This window comes from Thunnus albacares, chromosome 1, assembly GCF_914725855.1.
Source record: "Thunnus albacares chromosome 1, fThuAlb1.1, whole genome shotgun sequence".
NCBI classification, from domain to species: domain Eukaryota; kingdom Metazoa; phylum Chordata; class Actinopteri; order Scombriformes; family Scombridae; genus Thunnus; species Thunnus albacares.
In genome coordinates, this window is record NC_058106.1 from 16,378,971 (window position 1) to 16,400,266 (window position 21,296).

The window sequence follows — 21,296 nt, forward strand, 5'->3', positions numbered from 1 at the left end:
TACAAGTGAGCCTCATTGAAAAAGTAGGAGAGATTTAGGATAAGAACACTAAGATGTTCTTGCATGAGGCCCAATGTTTGCAATGTGCACGTCTCTATGGACATCTGGGGGTCTCTGTGTTGATGTTTATGTGCCAGTAAGTGAATGTTCTCCCAAAGATAGAGAGAAATCTAATCTGTTGTTTACACTATGTGGTGTATTTGCTAATACATATAGTATACCATAAATGAGGAAATATCAAGAACACTGTCAGGTTTAAACTGTCAATTTGTCAAGCTAATTATTTCTACATCTCACACACACACTCTCTCTTTGTTTCCTCTCGGTGATGCGGTTGTCTAGTGTCCCAGTTTCATCATAGCTATGTCTGTCTTTGCTGCAGTTCAAATGTCCACTGGAAGTGTTTCAAGGGAGAAACATCCTCGAGTGGTCTGTTCTTCGGCAACCACAATTATAATACTGTTCAAAGATATTTTGGCATTTGCAGCTCATCAGATCAATGTGGTTACAGATATTATGTGTCTGTATGTTACTCTTTTAATTACACAACACACTGTCTTATTTTTATTTGGTGTCTGTATTTCCTGAAGAGTATATTAGTGGAAGAAAAACTGTTGCATCCCTCTGTTGTTCCTCACAGACTTTGTTGGATAAGTGACATAAATAAACAAGAAAAACTAGATTTGCTACATATACAAAGTCAATAACAAATAAAATGTATTATTAAATATAAATTACCTATCAGTAGTATTACTAGTATATTATTACATTCAAATACATAAATTTGTATTTTCTTCGGAGACACTAGTTGGTCTCTGGCACATGTAGAGCCAAAAAAAAAGAGCCCAAGAGAGATGTTCGGTTTACGTATCCAGGAGACATTAGGGGTTAGATAGAGTCTCTCTGTCTCTCTCTCTCAAACTCACACACATTGTCACATCAGGAGTTGGGGACTGGGCCATCTTCCATTTATCAACTGGGGTCATGTGGTGTTTGTGTGTTCCTAAGTCAGCATGAGACATGCACACATACACACACAAAGGCACACACACACAGGGACAAAGGGTAGGAACTCTCATTAGCTCTAATGATGTCATTAAGGACCATGCATACCACATATACACACAAACACACACATGCTGCATGTATGTGTGTTAGAGACACCTAAGAATTAATATAATTTTTGCTTACAACATATAAGATCAACAGTTTCTGTTAGTCTTTGCTTTTGTGCAGTGCAATCATAGATATGATTTACTGAAAATAAAGATTTTGAACCTCATATTTCCCTTTTCTCCCTTTTCGTCTCCCTCTCCCCTGACTTTGCTCTTTATTGCCCTCACACTGTTTGACTCCTCCGTCTTCCCTCCCCATCCCTTCTCTTCCTCTCAATTTTTTCCATCTCTACCTGTGTCTTTCTCCTTCCTCTGTCCAGCACCAGTGTATGCAGGCCACTGTGTGTCCTGTAGCTGCAGCCTCTACAGCGTACTGTGGCTCCTGTGACCTCGATCCATCTATGACTGCCTGCACATGGGTCCTGTCTGCAGACACACATCCTGACACACCCTCAACATACTCACCTTCCATCAACACCACACAGGAAACTCTCACTACAGGCCTGTATATACATACAAACAGGAGTGATAACACATACAAAATGGCAAATACACACAGTCATACACACATTGGCAGCCTGGGATACAAGGGAAGCCTGTGCTCGTCTCATGAGGAGGTAGTGTACAGCGGAGATGCCAACAGATACACGTATACAGGTAATCACGTTGTGTGTATAGGTGTGTGTGTTCAGTGAAATAATATAGTTTAGAATAATTGAAAAGTACTGTTCAAGGGTAAGTATCTGATTTTTGGAATTTTTATATTCTTTTTTTCTGCAATTCACACAATTATTTTGCCATCTATTTGATCAAATTTGTCATCACTGCTCCTCACTGTACTCTGCCTCAAACATGAAGCCTTGTTTTAAGCTAAAGTTTTAGCTCCTCGTGAGTCAGTTAATGATCTGCGCAGCCAGGCAGATTAAACACCTACTTCTTTCAAACACTTAATTCCGAGAACAAGTCTGCAATAGGCTTTTCTCTCCTTCAAATTTGTAAATTTCAAGTACCAAGTCAAGTTACCTGAGTGACATCACACAAGTAGTTTTCTCAGACAACTTTCTTTTACATGTTGTTGTTAAAATATGAAATCTGAAGTCAGCCACATTGCCTTTGAGCGCTTTAAAAGTTTACTTTAAGGATATTTTAATCTAATAGTCTTTTATCTGGTGTCAGCATGCCTGTATGCCTTTAGCTATTTTAGTTTTAAACATTTTGACCATTCATAATGTATTTGCATCTCTGCTTCTAACCTATGACTTTGCTGGAAAATAGGACTCGCTATGAAGAATAACTAATACAGCCTATAACCATCTGTGAAACACACAACTCATAGAAATTGTGAGCCTGCAGAAACCAATTCTGCATTTACTCTAAATGTTTCAGCCGCTGCAATCAGCGAGCTTTTCGAGACAGATGCCCTTCCACACACTCAAACACACACACACACACACACACACCCACCAAGACAGCTGTTGCAGTGTACATTAATAGCTGTAACGTGGTAACTCTCTCCGTGCTGTACACTGGTGTGTCATTAAAACTTAGAGATGGGCGTTTAAATGCCATTTGAACATTCTCTACTATTTATCAGCCCAATGGGAGTTGGAGTGTATGTGTGTGTTGGTGTTTGTGGGCGTGTCTGTCCGGATATTCAGTCTGTCTGCACATTATTTATCTGGGTAGTTAAGTCTGTTTAATCAAGACTAATTGTGGTTGTGGGTGTTACGTGTGCGTATGGGTGGTTGTGCACCCATAATTACATTTTTTTTTGTGTGTGTTAGTATCCCAGTTAGTTACTATTTAAGTGTGCCCGTGCGTGGAATGTGGTTTTCGATATGTGTTTCTATTACTTTATATGTGTGTGTATGTGCGTGTGTGTGTGTAGCATGGGGCGGTTAGGATAAGAGTTTCTAGGCGATGCTGTGACACCATCTGGGCAGAGGCACATAAAGCTGTCGCCACCCACCATACACCAGATGTTTCTTGTGCACACATACACACACATACTCACACACACAGGGTATCATGCTATACTTCCCCTGGTAAAAAACCTAAACTAGATCACACACAGGTAGGTGCACATGTGCTGTAAATAGGCTATATATTGCCCACACATAATGTATATTTTTAATACTTTTTGGAATTAGTTCTCAATCAAACACTTAAACTGAATTTTTTACACATGTATCTATGTTCACACGTCCAGTGATTCATTTACATGTGGGTGTCACTATGTGTGTTTTTTTTGCAGTTTCAGTTTCCACAGTAGTAAAGACAAGAGTCCCAGACTGGCGGTTAAAACATGGTCTCATTTACAGCAGCAGTCCCTTAGCACTCCTAAAAATAATGCACATCCCGTATGTGTGTGAGTGTGTGCGAGTACATCTGTATGTATATATGCTCCTGTATGTATACCTCACCAGAAGGGCTGTAACAACCTGTTTCCCAGAATGCCTCAGTCACCGCCTGACATTTACAACTATGCGCCAGTGATAGTGCATATATTTGGTATATGTTCATATAATGTCTACTTAAATTGGCAATACAGCTCCCTGTACACACATTCTTAAAGATGGAATTATTGTTACTGTAACTACAAGTTCTTTGGATGAACACGTCCCCCATATGTTTCATGAATGGTACAAGTTTTATTTAAGGGCACGATTTCTCTAAAGATTTTAGGGCACAAATCTATCAGAATTATTTTGGTGAACACCTTTTGTATTCATTTATATTTTTTTATAATCTTGCTGGTGAGGAGTGCAAAGCTGAAAACAAAAATAAATTTATTCAAAAATATTTCTCTGTTTTGTAAATAATGTGTAAAGATTGCCCTTGCAAAAAAGGAATCGTTTATTCTCATTGTGCTAGTGCCAATACATACACTCAAATACATTAAAACAATACACCAAAGAGTCCATGTTGAAATGTGTATTATTGTTGATGATGTACTGATTATTTGATAAAATCATAGTTAGACTTTTCCATCAAATCCACAACAGATTTAAGTCTCTTTTCTATCTATCCCCACAATATGTCATTTTAATAGAATATTATCTCTTTTGGAAAGAACTCATAACAAATTTACAAATTGATTGTTTGCGTACTGGAATTTTAGTTTATACTATGTGTGCACTCATGATATAACTGAGATTTATTCATTGACCTATATATTTACAAAATTATTTATTTCTCTTCCTTTCTTCCCTTCTTCCTCTCTTCCTCTCTACTAGACTCTGACCTGGAGCCCTTCACCACCTATGAGTACAGAGTGAGGGGCTGGAACAGCTTTGGACGAGGCTCCAGTGATGTTAGAACAGTGACCACCAGTGAAGATAAACCATGGGGTGTGGCACCGCCCCGCTGGAGTCGGCTAAGTGAACGAGATGACATCATCCAATTGCGCTGGCAAGCACCTGCCAGGCCTAATGGTATGTATATATGTGTGTGTGTGTGTGTGTGTGTGTGTGTGTGCGCGCATGTACTTATCACTACTTTTTGGATGTGCTTAAAAAATCATTCCCTTCTCTGGAGATCAGGTCAGTAACTTGAGAAGGGCAGTATGCACAGTTAATGTGGATGCGATTTTTTTAAAAACGTCAAGATGTTTTAAATCTATTAGATATTGAGAAATTAATTAATTATCAATTGAACCACCTTTTTCATTTCACCAGGGGACATAACCCACTATGTTATACTGCGTGATGGACAAGAGCGTTACCGCGGTGATGAGAACAGTTTCACAGATGTGGGTGGGATCAGGCCTTTCCAGGAATACAGTTACCAGCTGCAGGTCTGTAACCGGGCTGGTTGCACTGATAGCACACAGGTAAGACTACTCGTGTCAGTGCTATTATACTGTATTTTTGCTGTGCCTCACTAATATTTCTGTGTTGCATCACAACATTAGCTGGCATGTTATCTTATGCTTACCTGTTACGCAGTTATGACAATTTTGGAGCATTCAGTTTGGAGCACTCAAAGCAAACACACATGGCTGGGCTGGCCTGCACATCGAAACGTTTGACATCTTGGCAGCAGCCACTGAGAAAACCAGTAATTATTGCATTGATGAGTGACACTTCACAATTGTTATTTTGTAGTTGTTTTTGTACAGAAAGTCAAATATTAGTGATTGCACCTGTAGGTGAAATGGGATTTTCCTTTGATTCTTGCTATTACTGTTTTAGCTGATTGTCTGCATTATCAGCGCTCCATGTAGAGCTTTCTCTCTTTTTCTTTCTTTTTCTCCCTCTCTTTCTTACACACATCCATACAGATACATACACACACGGCAAAACTGTACTCAGTTGTAGCACCCCATTTCCTAAAGACATTATTCCCCTGTATGATTATCTAATGGCTTCTCAAAAGATGGACTGAGCTTCACTGAACTAAGCACCACTTTACTCTGTAGTTTAGTTCACTCCTTTAATTTAGCCTGAATACTTAAAGAGAAAGAGAGAGGTGTGGGGAAAAAAGTGTGTTGGTGTGTGCATGTGTGTGTGAAAAAGACTGAGAAATCAGAGAGAACATAGACCCCTCTTTTAATTACTATTAGCATCATCTGATAGATAAAAGGAGAACGTACATATGTTGGTGTATTGTTACTTGTTAATCAGTGTTTTGTCAGTGTTTGTGTCTGTCAAGGAACAAAAATTAGCTTCTTTGCCATTTGGCCAGAACATAGCTAATCAATAAATTTACCATAATAGTCGACAGTGTGCAGGAGTTGCCTTTGTTACTTGAACTCATCTTTTATTTTCCCATATACCTGTCTGAGAATAAGTGTGCAAAGATCACTTTTCCTGTTCTGTTGAGGAGAAATTGCCTGGACATGCAACCCCCTACTTCACATTGGGTACATTTACAGAAGCAATCTTAAAGTATGTGTAAAGCAACGATAAATGCCTATTCTGAGGTTTGTCACACCACAGAAAAATGTGTAATTAACCACCCAGCCAAATCGTGAAAAAATAAGCAGTATTCTCTGCTCTGAAATGCTGGGGGCGTGTCCACTGAAGGTGATGAAGGCAGCTCCCGTATAAAAATACACACTTTAACATAGGCCTTGTTTATAGGTTTATGGCAAGCAACATGGATGATATTTTTAAAATAATGTAACATTAGGAGCCACTGTTTAATTCAGCACATATTTTGTAGGTAAAAGGACTTGTTTCAATTAAAATGTAACCTAAACGACTAGTTAACAAGCAAAGCATCACCAATCATCATTATGTTAAATTGTCATTTTTTTCAATGGAGTTTGGTGCACTTTATGTTACTCACTTATCTGCCGAACAGTCCTTGGTGGCGTCATTGTGGCCATCATCCTTGGAGCAATTGTCTCACACTGTACTTTTTGGTGTAGTGTTGCCCGGCAAATGCTGTTGCACAGCCGATGCTGAAGCTGAAGCGGCAGGCAGCGGCCAGTGTCAGCCAGTGTTGGCTGTTGGCGGGGTCACATCAGCTGACTGTACCTGGCCTCCCAGCCAAACAGCTGATGCTGAGGCCAAAGCTGCTGGCAGCTCCAGCCATCAACGGACGTTTCAGCTGGGTTTAAAATAACTCCTTGAGCACTAACGTTGACTGATTCACCGGTACCAGCTGATCATCTGAAGTGAATCCCAGTTGTCTCTGATGAAAGTTTATAAAACTACCCAGTGAAAAAATGGTAACTATGAGTATGTGTGCTCTAGTGTTTATGTAGTGGAGGAGGTGCTAGTAACCCCTCTACATCATAGAGCCACCATTTCAGGCCCGCCCAAAAAATCTTCAACACAGAAATGGTGAAAAACAGTTTAACGCTCTAACTCCACAATTCAGTACTACATAGTTCACAGTCTTTTCACATATTTTCAGAAATTATTTTCTAATATGTATAATGTGTTTAAAAAGAAATCTCTCGTTTTCCTTTACACAGACTTTAAAGCATTGATCTGCCGTTGGCCGCTCTTCTGATCCGTTGTTTGGCTACTGGCCTTTCAGCTAAATGTTCTTTTACCTTCTCATGAAAGCCTCCTCAGATGCTGATTTCTAGACATTGTTTTACATCGGAATTCAGCTGCTCAGTTGTTCGGTATATTTTACAAATTATAAATATGTGTCTGACCTTTGTTGTTAGAAAATTACAGTGTGTGATATTTTCACACTGTGTGAACTCTTGTACTGTTCCCATGTCAGAACAAGTTGTTATTTAGCCTTGTTTCCGCTCTCCCCCTGTATGCGAGGCTCTGGATTTGCTGAGCCTAGCTGATGTTTGTGATAGCGTCCATAATAGCTTCACATAGAACTCCCCCTTGCTATCTCTCTGGCTGTAGCTGAGCTGATATCACCACAACAATTAATTTCTCCGGCTTAGAGATGATGAAAGCTCCCGTTGAAAACTGTCTCTCTCTCTTTTAAAGCTAATTTAACATCTCATTATTTTGCACATTCTTACATATAGAGGAAGCCTGTAGATGTGTCACTGGGAGGGGTGGATGGACGAGAGAGGGTGGGATGGGGGTACAGTTGGTTGAACTTGTTGTGAGGTGTAGATAAATGGATGATGGATGGATTAATGTATATAATAAATGAACGCTGGGAAGAATGATGACAGATGAAATGGGAATGGATGGATGTAGGACAGAGATAAAGGAAGGAGAAGTATTTACTTTTAACATTGGTTGGCTCCTATATCCTCAAAGAAGTCAATACATATCAGTGGACATGCTCATGATTAGGCTGCTACTTGTAAGTAGCCAGTATTCCATGTTCATGGTCATCACCTTGTTGTAGCTTCTTAGAGCCAGAGCAGCTAGACCCACGCAAAGAATGGAGCCCAGGTAAAGTGAGTGAACCTAAGTGAAATCCAGTGCTACAGTGACCTGTCAGTCACAAGACATACAACCAGTACATGTACTCAAAAACAAACTTTCAGCAGCACAGCCCAATTATAACATATGTATGTGCTAGTAAACCACTGCTTAAATGAAAAACCCAGTACGAACACAGCAACCGAGTAATCATCATCATCGGTTCATTGTAGTCATGTATGCTGGCCATACTGGACAAAAAGGCCAGTATTCACTCAAACTTTGTCGTAGTTCTTGTAGATCTGAACGTCTGCTTCTTTAGCTTGCAAGACAATCAACTTTCTTCACCATTCGTTCTCTTACCTTTACTTTCTGCCAGTTTATGCTGGCCAGTGGATACACTGCCTGCTTGCCTGAGCTCATTTGCTGGAAGCATCATATTATGAACCAAAGCAATGAGCTGAAATCGGCTTAAAGCTGCAACTAAAAGCTGTTTAGAGCAGAATTGGCTGTTGATTCTCAGTGTGTTCAGCAGTAATTGGAAAGGTTATCAAAGTAATTCAGTAATCTGTTCCTGTTGTCTATCTGAATTTGTTTTGTACTCGTTTATACTACAGTGACATTGTAAAATGTTAGAAGACACGTTGAGACTGTTTGCATAACAAGTTTTTTACTTAATAGTTGCGTTGGGTAGAGAGCAGGTAGACTGACAGTGTAAAGCTCTGACATTCATTTATATTGACTGTTTGTGTTTTGTTGTTGTGCCTGTCTGTCTTTTTTGTACAGCAGCCAAATTTGTCATGTAGTCTCTCCACAAGTGCTCTCTGGAGGTTTTATTGTTGGTATAAACACCCGACATGTGCAATTAAATTAACATTTTGCATACATCTAATGCAATAAAGCCAACAGTGTGATGCACCAACTAGACCTCTCATATCTAAAACATCTCTACATGGAGGCAGACCTCTAGATCCTCATGCCTGGAAACTTTCTCCATTTACCAACTACATGACCAACAGGAGAACTCTGTATACATGCACATACCTTCCTAAAGCCATACACACTTACACCACAAACTCAATCTCTGCCTTCCATGTTCTCTCCGTCTACCTCCCTGTCTCTCACACACATACATATGTTCACACAAACAAGTGCACCCACTCTCAGCAGAGGGTGGAAAGGGAGTGAGTTGGATTAGTTTGTACACCAGTGAAAATTGGCCAAACAGTCCCAATTATGGGATAACTTGGGCTAACCTAATACACCACTGCAATTACCTGGCATCAGCCCCCCCCGCCCCCCCCTTCCACACACACAAACACAGGCACAGACAAACAAACACAGACACACACAAACGCACACCTGCTGTGACAACAGAAGGTGCTGATCTAATACAGTTGGTCACTTAGAGAGGTAGGAAGAGCGATTGGTCCTCCTTTGTCTTCGAATCCTTTTGTCCTGTTCTCTCTGCTATTTGTCTCCTGTCATTCCCCTGATCGTAACGCCGCACTCTCCAGTTTCTCCCAACTGTTGTCTCCTCTTTCGTTTCTCTTCTCCCTCTGTCTAACCTCTCTCATCCTCACTCCTCTCCACTGTCCGAACACCAGTTTCTGTCTTACAACAACTGTCATCTTGTGTCCAACATTCCTCCTTCTCTCTTTTCTACGTGTCTCTCACAATCCTGTTTTCTTTTGTTCCTCCAAGTTTCCATTTCTTTATATACAAAAAGAAGGAGGGTATGAGGATCCTAGTGAGTTATTGTGTAGTTTTTTGATATGTGTGAGTGAAATATAAGTATCTGCAATGTATGTTTCTGTGTGTTTACTGATTCTGGCCGTGTCATGTTTATATGTTATACTGTATATTCAGTCTACTCTGTAGAATTATAAGATGCACGTTATATTTGTATTCATGTACTGCTCAACTCTGGATCCTAAAGTATGTAATTTTGATTTTAATTGTCCACCAAAGTAAAGTTGCAGCAAAATAAAGTGAGATTTTAAGTTACAGTTACTGTAATCAGGCATATATTAGATGGTTATATAGCTTTTATTTTCTTTAAATTTGAGTAAAATCTTGACAGATACAATACCATACTTTACAGCTCACTGAAGCACTCACTGATTTATCGCACACTTCCCCTACAACTTCCTTCTATTCTTCTTCTTCTCTGCCTCCCTCGCCGTTTCCTCTCTTCCTCCTCTTTGTGTTTGCGTGCATATACCTCCATGTACCTGTGTGTTTGTAAGCATGTGCATGTGCGCGTGTGTCTCTTTAGTTGTAGGAGCAGTGTTCTAATTGCATAGCACTGTGTGGGACAGGTGGGGGAAGTGCTAGTGACAGTCTATTAAGGTAGGATATCCCTGTTGCCATTAGCAGCAGATTGCCCAGTGATTCTGTGGTCTCACATTCACCCAGCATTCACAGGAGCCCACAGACACTACACTAAGAATATACAATAACATGGTCACTAACAACACTGCACTAAAAAGCAGTCATTTGTTTCACGTGAGCTGGGCCTGTTGTGGGATTGCTTTTTTGATTTGTTTTGTTTTTCTTTTGTGCCAGCAATGGTTGGGAAATATATTGCAACTGGAACCCACAGATCCAGTAGAGTACATGATAATTAAAGTTCTAATTGTAAGTTGTGTTGCTGAAATTGCTTTTAGTTGAATTATTTGTCATGCAAAATGCTTAAATGGTAGAGTAGGTCATGTCAGGCTTATATGTTACATGGGTGGTATACTGGAGAAGACAAAACTGACTAAAAATGGAAACAAGATAATGTTAGCCTCCAGTGTTCCCGCAAATACCCATATAACCTAAATCATTGGAAACATTTTCTGGTCCCTGGATTCATTCAGTATTCACATATATTAATTCACATGCTTCTTTCCATTAGATCAGTGGGTTCCAAGAATAGAAAGTAGTGTTGTATGAAACACCTGTAATTTACAGACTTCTTGCTGATTTTTCAGTACATGCAGTCAGAGTGTGATAAAATGTGGTGATACTGAAGTAAATTCACTTTAATCATCATGGTGCTTTGTAGCATGATCTTTCCAGTAATGCAGGTTGTGGATATGTTGTCTTTTGGTTCAATTTGCTTCCAGTTTTAGTCCCATTTGCCAGAACATTGTAACATAAAAATATGTGCCTTTCCACATTTGTCTCTCTTTCTGTTTTATTCTTTGTGAAAAATTATGTCACCAGCAAATGTCTTCCTCTGTTGTCAACAAGGTCTTTATTACCTTAGACAGCGAGGCCCTGAATTTGAATGCATGTTTTTTATCAGGTTTTGATCATGTTAATTGCTTTCATAAATGATCACGGCAGAACTCCATCTGTTGTCCACACCTTTATTACATTCTGTAAAATATCAGAAATATGTTATATTTTATGTTTTTGTGTGCGTTTCCTTCTGTCTGCATCTGTATGTATGTTTTTGTGCCTCTGTGTATATGTCCATGTCCGTGTGTGTGTGTGTGTGTGTGTGTGTGTGTGTGTGTGTGTGTGTGTGTGTGTGTGTTTAGGTGGTGGCAGTGACAGTCCAGGGAGTCCCAGAAGGGGTGCAGGCTCCAGTGGTAAAAGCCTTGAGCCCCTCCTCTCTTCATGTGAGCTGGTCCGAACCTAAACGTCCCAATGGAAGAGTGCAGTGGTACCACCTGAACCAGACCGGTCTTGGAACCATATTTACACACATTGAGGGACCCAGAAATTATACTGTGACTGGTAAGATACGTGTTGTCTCCTTATCTGACCATCTGCCTCACTTTTCATGCACTCCTCAACTCTCTCTTTCATTTTTGTACTTCATCCCTCTCTTCTGTCTCCTGCTCCTGTGCTCCTCTTTCATTCTCCTGTAACCTTCTTCATTCCCTTTCTCTCCTGGCCCTCATTTCTCCTTCTCACTTACCTCCCATTTCTCTTCTTTCTCTCTAAACAGTTCTTTGTTTTCGTTGTTTTCTTTTTTACTTTCCTGCTGCCCTTCTTCTGTCATTGGTGCCATTTCCTTCCTCACAATTATCAACCTTCTTTTCTATTCCTCCTGTCTTGAGTTATACAGTTTCTCCTTTTCCTCTTTTCTCCTCCTCTCCTTATTACCTGCTTCTCTTTCTCTTTTCTCTCCTTCTTTCTTCTCTCTCCTTTCCTCTTTTCCTGTAACACTCACTTCATTCCTCACCCTTTTACCTCCTAAGCTCACACTCCAGATATTCTTACCTCCTCCCTCCTTTCCTTTGTCATCTCTGAACCCTCTCCTCTCTCATCCTCCTCCTCTTCCCCTCTGCTTACCTGTCCACTCCTCCTCTCTCCTCCCCCATCTCCTCCCTTTCCCTTTGTCATGCATTTATTTATGTATGCTGGTTTCTGGAAGCCATCTAATGACTGAATTTACACCTGATTCCCGCCACACTCTCTTTGGCCCAGCCCCTTACACAGACACAAACACACACAAACATGCTCACATGAACACACATGCACAGAAGAAAACCCATCAAGCACAGTAGAGGAGCACACAAGACCAGCCTACTTGCACACACACACACATGAGAAAAACAAAAACATAAATACACAAACCACAAAACAAAAGCAGTGTGAGGCCCAGTGCTCTAAAAAACACTTAAAAGTAAAGAAGGTACACAACCAGACAAACAGAAGTGTTGGCTTGTCTTTATACACAAACATGGTGGTGTCAGGACTGGGTGATTTGTGGGTCTTGTTTTATCTACCCTGAGGAGGAGCAGTGTTGCTGGCCCTGTGCCATCAGTCACAATACACACACACACACACACACACACACACACACACACACACACACACACACACACACACACTCACACACTTAGACATGCAGGCACAAACACCTGCATTAAGCATTGCAAACATTATTGTCTGTATGAAAACTGAACATATTAGAGACTCAACAGAGAAATACATCACAGTAGACACACTTATCTAGACTTACTACCTATCTGAAACTGGAATAGTTAAACTAACTTTAGATGTAAACATTTAAAGTGTTCCAAAGTGGATTTGATCCCCTACCCCCCAATAGATTTTTATGTGTAAGAACCAATTGATGACATTTTTGAAGCTGAAATCCAGTAGCATTTTCCCTTCACAGTTCTCTCCTCTCTGACTTGGACTCAGACCAGGCATCGGCTTTGCCAGTAGCCAATAGACTATTCCCATGGTGCCTGTGGTTGGCTTGTATGGTCAGGAGGTGCGTGTGCACGAGCATGTGTGTTTGTATGTGTAGGCATGAGGCAAAGCAAACAATGCCAAATAGAGATGGTAATGTGCTGTAATACTGTACCACCCCCATGTGCCAGTGTAAGCAACCAGCATGCGTGTGTGAAATTCCCCTGTCCCCCAGTGAGACACTGGAAAACCCTGCGTATTCAGCCAAAACCACTACTGGGGCAGTCTCTCTCTCTCTGACTCGCTCTCTTATTTCTCCATGTTGCAGCTCTCTTTGTCACAACATTAACTATGGTTTAGGAACAGATTCCAGTCTTTTAATATTCCTGTTTGCTGAAAAACACCTGAAACAGAAACATTCAACACAATGCTTCACATAAACAAAGGCTCAGAAATAGATAAACTTTTTTGTAGCCAATACATATTATTTCAAAAAGACCTTGAGTGCTCTTAATGCCAGTCCTGCAGATTGGCTGCTTCATACAGCAGGTTTATTAACTGTAAAAATAGGCTTTGGTTACTTACTTTCTCATCTGCACTTTCTCTTTTTTATCATTAACAAAATAAATTATATTTTTATTTATATACTCATATTTTAGCAAAATGTTTAAATTCAATATTAACCTTGCAATATTAATATGTGTGTTTTTAAGCAATATTTTGTGTTATTTGATTTATCTTATTCAGTTTTTCTTTTACACATTTATAACCATTTCAGCGTACACACACATACACACTCACACACATATACTACACACTGACTCAAGTGTTCCTCTTCATACCGATGTGGTGTTATTGTAATGAGTAACTGCCATTGAATGGCAGCTGTTGAAACTGTTGTGTGCCACAACTTTAAATAGAAAACCAATAAAAAGTGAAATAGAGAGACAGAGCCAGTCAGATGAGAGGTGGGAAGTAGCTTCAGTGGCAAAATTAAATAAAGAAGGAAGGACAAAAAAAATTATACACACTGAGAGAATGAAAGAAGCACAGAATGACACTTTTTAAAAGAGAGTGAAGGAGAAAAGGAGGAAGGAGTGGAACAGATGAAAAGATGGATGGATGTATCTAAGTGTTTTCAATGAAATATGAACAGAAATAATTGCTGTGCTACTCCCTCATCCTTAATGTTTAATACGCCATTATTCATCTTCTCTGCATCTCTCTCACAGCTCACACACTCACTCACTCAAACCACAGAAACAGGAAAAATGTGCTTTTTTTTTAAGCTACAAAAATGTCGATTTTAGATTGAATCACTCATGTAACTTATCTGATGCATGAAATATCTTTACCGCTAAAAAGGCCTCCTGATCATAGAATTAGGTGTATCTTCTGTCAAAACTACTTTAGTCTGTGATGTGATGAGTTATCAAAAAGCTGGGGTAAATTCACTCACCTTATTATTTATTTTAAATTATAAAACAGTAATAGCAAAATAGTAATTTCAATTACTACTTGTTGCTCTCCAGTAAAGATATAAAATACAAGGTTCTATACGTTGTTTTCACAATCTGTGTATTTCAGACATTAAAGACTTTTGTGGTTTGTTTTAGTCTAGAAAAGTTTTACATCTGCACAATATCTACTACACAATAAACAGTTTCTGCATCTTTAACAGTGCTCACCTGTGAATGACGTGTTGTGACCTCTGCTTTAAAAGCATTGGCGCCGTAGACCTTCAATAAGCACTGCATAATTTCTCAGTAACTCCCAAATTAATGTTAGTTTTACAAATAGTGAAAAATCCCATACCCTTTCAAATCAAGCAGTTGCTTCAACCAATGCCAAATATAAAAGTATAAAAACTAATTTGTGGCTTTTGCTGTTTACAGTTTATCAATGATTTGCCTTAGGAAAAGCAACAAATAGACTCTTAATAATAGTATTTTTAGCAGTTTGGAAAAGCGACACTTCATAGAAAGAATTAAGCACTACTGTACAAAGACACCCCATGTGAATCGATATTAAGTATTGCTATCATTAGCTCACAATGAATTATTGCCTGCAATTATATAGATTATGGCATTAATCATGTGTTTAATTGGTCTTTTGTAGGCTCATTATTAATTCAGAACAGCAGGGAATAGAGTATGTTCTTTTATTTATTAATGCTTTTCCCCCCGTAGTCCATGCTCTGATTGGTCCATGCTGCAGTATAGGTGCGAAGTATGTAGACATGGGAAAAGGGGGAAAGGAGAAAGACAAGAATTTTTACTTTTCACGTATCAATCTTGAATCTGTCCTCCATCAGAAGTGTCAGTTTTATGCAGAAGAAGAGTCTTTCATCCAGATTCTTAACAACGACACAACTTGTAACTTCAAAAAATTATATTTGAGAATGGGGAAAAGCACAAGTTTAAGCAGGCTTGCAGTAAAAAGGTTGATTTCAGAGGGATAGCTCGCTAGAAGCCTTTCTCCTGTTTAGGCCCTATGTCTGCCTGTCCTCCCTCTAAAGAAAATGTACAGAGATGTAGTGTAGTGAGAGGACTGAAGACGATTACAAATTAATGATTTGCTTTTTTTCAGCTGCAAATTGTCGTTTTTTCCCAGATTATGATGTTTCTCTGAAATCAAAAATGATTTCAGAGAAACACATATGTACAATACAGTTTTATCTGCATGTATCGGTTTGCTTGCTTAGTGGATCTGTGTGTGTGTGTGTGTGTGTGTGTGTGTGTGTGTGAGAGTGTGTGTGTGAGTGTGTGTGTAAGTGTGTGTGTGTGTGTGCGTGTGTGAGTGTGTGAACCTGATCTCACTGCTCCATCCCAGACAGTCTCTACATTAGGGAGCCACAGACAGGAAGTCAAACTCTTAATTATTTAGGAGAGGTGTTATCAAAGCTCTCTCTCTCTCCTCTCTCCCACTGCCTCTCTCTTCCTCCCTCTGTCCTTTTCTTTCATTTTCTTGCTTGTTCTTAATACAGCGTCCATTTTTTTTCTATTTCTCGTGCCATTAAAGCAAATTTGAATTCCGTTTCTCTCCTGTCTTCTGCTTCTTCTCTGTCCCTTATCTTTCAATTTCAGGCTCTTCCTCAGCAGTCCTCACGTTCCTCTCGTCTTATTTCCCTGTCTGTCTTTCCCACGTTCTCTCCATCCTCTCTTTCACTTTACGATTTCTCTCTTGATATTTGCCCTTTCTCGTCCCTCCTTCCAACCACCTTTTTCCATTTTTTCCCTCTCTCTCTCTCTCTCTCTCTCTCTCTCTCTCTCTCTCTCTCTCTCTCTCTCTCTCTCTCTCTCTCTCTCTCTCTCTCTGTATCTCTTTCTCTCTGTCTATGTGGTGTATCAGGTGACAGGTATGGTATTGCGGCCTGTGCCCATCATCCTATCATATTCTCTAATGCAAACAGGGAAAGGCAACCTGTCAATAAAATGTCGTTTTAAATCTGTTATTTTTACTGCAGGCATACACACACACACACACACACACACACACACACACACACACACACACACACACACACATAATTAAGAAAAAGAAAGCATCCACAAATACAGTCTCACAGTTATGTGAGACACGATTGTCTTCACATGCACAATCTCTTCCTTTGACTTTTTACTTGTATGTAAGCTCCAACTCTTCACTGTGTCTTAATGTCTAAGTTTCTTTCTCTCTTTCTTTTTGTCTTACACACACACACACAATCTCCACTGCGTCCAGCTCTTGCGATGACAGCTACAGCCTTGTCTCACTCTGTGTTAGTGAGCCGCTGGCTGCTCACATCACAACGCCCTCCACCCGTTTTTCACTTCCTGGTGATCACAGTTAAAATGATTGAAGCTTCCTCTGTCTTTCCATAATCAAGCACATAAGCATGTGTGTGTGTGCACACACGGGTATGCGTGTACATGTATGTACACACTTTGTCTCTCTCTTTCTGTGGGGTGCGCACACACACACAATCACACCATCGTAGACAATGTGTAATTTCTCCAGCAGACCAATACTGCCCTCTTTAGGACGAGTGATAAAGGTAAATTCAAACACACCAAGAAACATCAGAGGTGACTGTGTGTGCGTGTGTGTGTGTGTGTGTGTGTGTGTGTGTGTGTGTGTGTGTGTGCGCTTGTGTGCATCTGTACATGCACATGTGTTGAATGAGAAGTATAATTGTGCTTCTTTGTATCTACAATAACATGAGAAAGAGCAGATAGTTGGAGAATCAGGCCACTCATAGAATTTGTTGGCCTTGTAGTTGTAGTTTCTGACTTTGGATGCTCATGTCATGTGAGTGAAAGTGATAAATCAACTTTTACAATCATGGTCTATGATCAGTCCACTCCTTTAGGCTGTAAAAGGCACGGGCAACAGTTTAAAGCATTTTGATTATTTTGCTTATGCACATAGATCTTATCACATTTTCTAATTTTCATTAGGTCTGAAGCCATTACCACACGTCTTCATTGTCTCATAATGTTGACTACATGTGGTCTGTGTTACAAATAATATAATCCAGTCGTCTGTCCAGTTTTCAGGCCCATTCTCACTCCTGCAGTTAAACTGTCTGTCTCTATGTAGGAAAATGTAGTGACGGGCTCACTGCTTTATTCAGCGTTGCAACAAATGACATCACTCGCAGTGTAGACATTTACTATGCTAGAGTGCACACACGCATATACACACGCTTAGTTGCACAGTTAAATAGTGTAACAGAGCCTTACGCTTCAACCCTAGTACTTTCGTATGGCTGGCAGATTTCCTTTATTTAACCCAAACACAGGGCAACATTGTGAGAACATTTGCACACACGCAAACACACACACACACACACACTCACACATTGATCAGAGGTTGGGTTAAACGTGGCTGGCTGCGAGGCATGTTAAGCAGGCTAAGCAGTAGAAAGAGATGTGAGGAAACCGTGGTGAAGCACTCCGCTGTGCATTGTGTGTGTGTGTGTGTGTGTACACACACAAATGCTCTCTGCCGTATGTAGTCAACACAGGCTGGGTACCGACATACATATAGCAGCTGAGACACACAGCAGGGTGTCCTTCTCTGTCTCTCAACCTCCAAATATACACAGTGGGTAACAACAATAGATAATTTAGATTATTAGCTAAATTATATCTTAAAGATGTTTATTTTTATTTTATCTATCTTTATTAAGTGGGAACATTTTTGTCTTTTCTCACTAAATTAAAGGCGTGGTGCATTTTGATATAATTTATTAGTAAAATCAGTGATATTAAATTCTATCTCACATGTGGTAGTTTAGTCCCCCCCTGTCTGTTTGTTCTTAGATACTAAACAAAAATTTGTATCTAATAAGAAATTTCACTTTCATGTAAAGAAAAAAAGTCAAAATGTATGTTATAATACAAGAGTCGGTATGAAAACATATTCTAAAAAATGTATGAGCGAAATTAATTGATTTATTTCTTAATATTAAAACATATTTATCTAATCTAATCAGAAATCTTTAATAGTCTAAAATATTTATTGCTTCACCTAAAATAGTGCAGATAAAGAATTCAACACACTGTATCATGCAGTGCCAAAGCTTATTGTTGGAATCATCCTTTTGAAGTAAAGTTGTTTTAGTTCATTCATTTTCCCTTGAATGTGATTTGTAAGCTGTTGTATGCAGTCAGCTAAGTGAATGACCATAAAACATCCAGTCAACTCCCTTGACAGCATTACGGATTTGCATCCACCCATTTATCCTGATCATCCAGCTTACATCAAGAACAAGGCAGTAAATATACCTAAAGGATAAAAGGTTTTAAATGACTAGAAAGTGGCTTTAACTTGAGGATGACTTTGTTCAGGTAAATGTGGCATTTTTAAGAACACATAGTGTTAAGATCTCACCAAAAAAGGCTCAATATAACACTAAAAAAAAGATTTCCTGTGGTAGCAGTTAAAGAACCACTCAGTTGTATGTGATTTCTTTTAGACTGCATAGCGGGTGCCCATAAATAAATCATGTCTGGACGCTGTAGCCTAAACGCATACCGAGGTATCATAATTATCATAGATCAAAAGCTGATGACATTACAGCGTTGGACCGGTCCTATCCCATGTCAGTTCCGCGGCTGCCCATCTTTACGTTGTTTCATTATTGAGTTATGGCATGCATAATTTAACACCGACAGATATGGATCCATCCGTTGAGAGAGTGTGGAAAGAACAGAGGGAGAGAGAATGAAACAGATAGAGAGAGAGAATATGGTCAGAAAGAGAGTTAGTGATACAGGTTGGGTGAGCTTCCCTCTTTCTGTCTCTCTTTTACTTTTCCCTTTTGTCTTCTCCTCTCCTTTATCCCCCTATACTGTATATCCTTCTATCCACCCAATTTAAAAAAAACCTCATCTGTATAGTTTATTGCAATGAGAATAAAAAAAGAATCATGATATAGGAAGTATGTATGTAATTTTGCATATGTGATTATATGTCTATGATTCGTCCTTTGTTCGTCCTTTCTAGCATAATATTCATACGTGTGTGTGTGTGTGTGTGTGTGTGTGTGTGTGTGTGTGTGTGTGCGCTACAGGTTTGCAGCCATACACAGACTACAGTTTCTTGCTGGTGGCCTGTACAGCTGTTGGATGTGGAGCCAGCTCAACTTCCACAGGACGCACCCTGCAAGCCTTCCCTGCTGGTACACACACACACATGCACACACAAACACACACACACATACAGTTAGGAATACCTTGAATATCCTGCAGAACCCTAGTACCTCCAATTAACACATACTGTACATTTTAGGAATTCTGCTTTTGATTTTATTAACAAATGATGTGGTTAAACTGATTCTGTAGGTCTTAAACATTTACTTTATCAGATGTCCTTTGTCAGATCCAAGACAGGAATAATATGTTTTATGCAAGAATGTATGGAATTACACATAAAAAACAATTTACAAAAGATTCATGCATTCTTTTTTTGTTTTTGAATATATAGATTACTGGCAAAAATCTGTCACATTTATAGTCTAATTATACAACGTATCATATTATTTTTACATATTATACTAGCTCATTTTAATTTGTTTACCAGTTTTAATTTGCTTAAAAGATCACTGATTTAAAATACTATAATTGAAATTGAAATTCAACAATATCTTCTGTGTTTACCTTTTACCTTTGTCTCTGTCTTCTTTACTCATCTATTCTACTCTTACTTCCTTCAGATTTTTTTTTAATGCTTTCTCTCATCTCTTCTTGCTTCTTCCCTTTTCTCCTCCCACTGTTCTCCTTTTATGAATCCTCCCCCTCTCTTGTTCTTCTTTGGTCTCACTATACTAAATCTCACTCACCTTTCTCTTGCTCTCTTCTCCCTCACTGTTGGCTGCAGTGGAAAAAAGCCTAATTTTGTTGCCTGGCTCAATTGGCTCCTTGGATTCTTGTTTATCAAAGAACTTAATTTAGGATAATTTCTCCCCTCTTCATCCTCATTTCTTTATCATATCCCTCTTCCTCTCCAACACCTCTCTGTCTCTCCTCGTCTAATCTACTGTGTCCTTCTGCTCTCTGTCTGTCTTGAGTTTTTCTTCCTCCTCTTCCTCCTTAAAGCTATTGCACATTTATATATCCTATTTTTTTTGTAATGTTCCAATATTTCTGCTCTTTCTTTTCCATTTCAATATCTCATTCTTTCCCTTAGTGTGTACAGTACCTATACCCCCCTCTGCTTACCTCACTAACCCCTTATCTATTGCATCTTTTATCTTTCTTTATGCAGTATATGTTTTATCTCTTTATTTCTTACTTTTATTTGAGCCTACCATTTCTTCTTTTTAAGCTCCTCCTCTCTACCCCTCCCCACCCTTATCCTTGTGTTTTAATGTCAACCACAATGCCACCAGATAATTTAATAACATCTGAAATACACTTAATTGTGTAATTGGCATTAACATATCTGCAAAATGCTTGTGTTTATATTATCAGCAAAATAATTCATTTTCAATTTAAAGTTAATTAAACTCTCCTCCTGCACACGTTTGAGTTGAGTCTGAGACCATTTGTGTACCTTTTTTAATTTCAAATCATTTTGATCAGTTGTTTGAAATAAAAAGAAATGCCTGGTTAGAATGAACTGCGACAGCCACCTCTCTGAGAGAATCTGTCCAAAAAGCTTAAAGAATTTACCAATCAATCTAATAATAATATAATAATGATATATAAATAATAATAGGCGCCAATTAATAAATGTGGAAACTCACGTCCTC

The 21,296-nt window shown here is 39.2% G+C and overlaps 1 protein-coding gene across 5 annotated transcripts in view; it reads left to right on the forward strand.

Annotated features, from left to right (window-relative positions):
* ush2a (Usher syndrome 2A (autosomal recessive, mild)) overlaps window positions 1-21,296 on the forward strand; it is a 237,482-nt gene that overhangs the window by 173,680 nt on the left and 42,506 nt on the right. For all 5 annotated transcript variants that reach the window (XM_044346023.1, XM_044346054.1, XM_044346031.1 and 2 more), the window contains exons 64-68: window positions 1,436-1,772; window positions 4,352-4,549; window positions 4,793-4,947; window positions 11,449-11,647; window positions 19,617-19,724. In XM_044346023.1, the coding sequence (XP_044201958.1) occupies window positions 1,436-1,772; window positions 4,352-4,549; window positions 4,793-4,947; window positions 11,449-11,647; window positions 19,617-19,724 (997 nt within the window). The remainder of the gene's footprint in view (window positions 1-1,435; window positions 1,773-4,351; window positions 4,550-4,792; window positions 4,948-11,448; window positions 11,648-19,616; window positions 19,725-21,296) is intronic.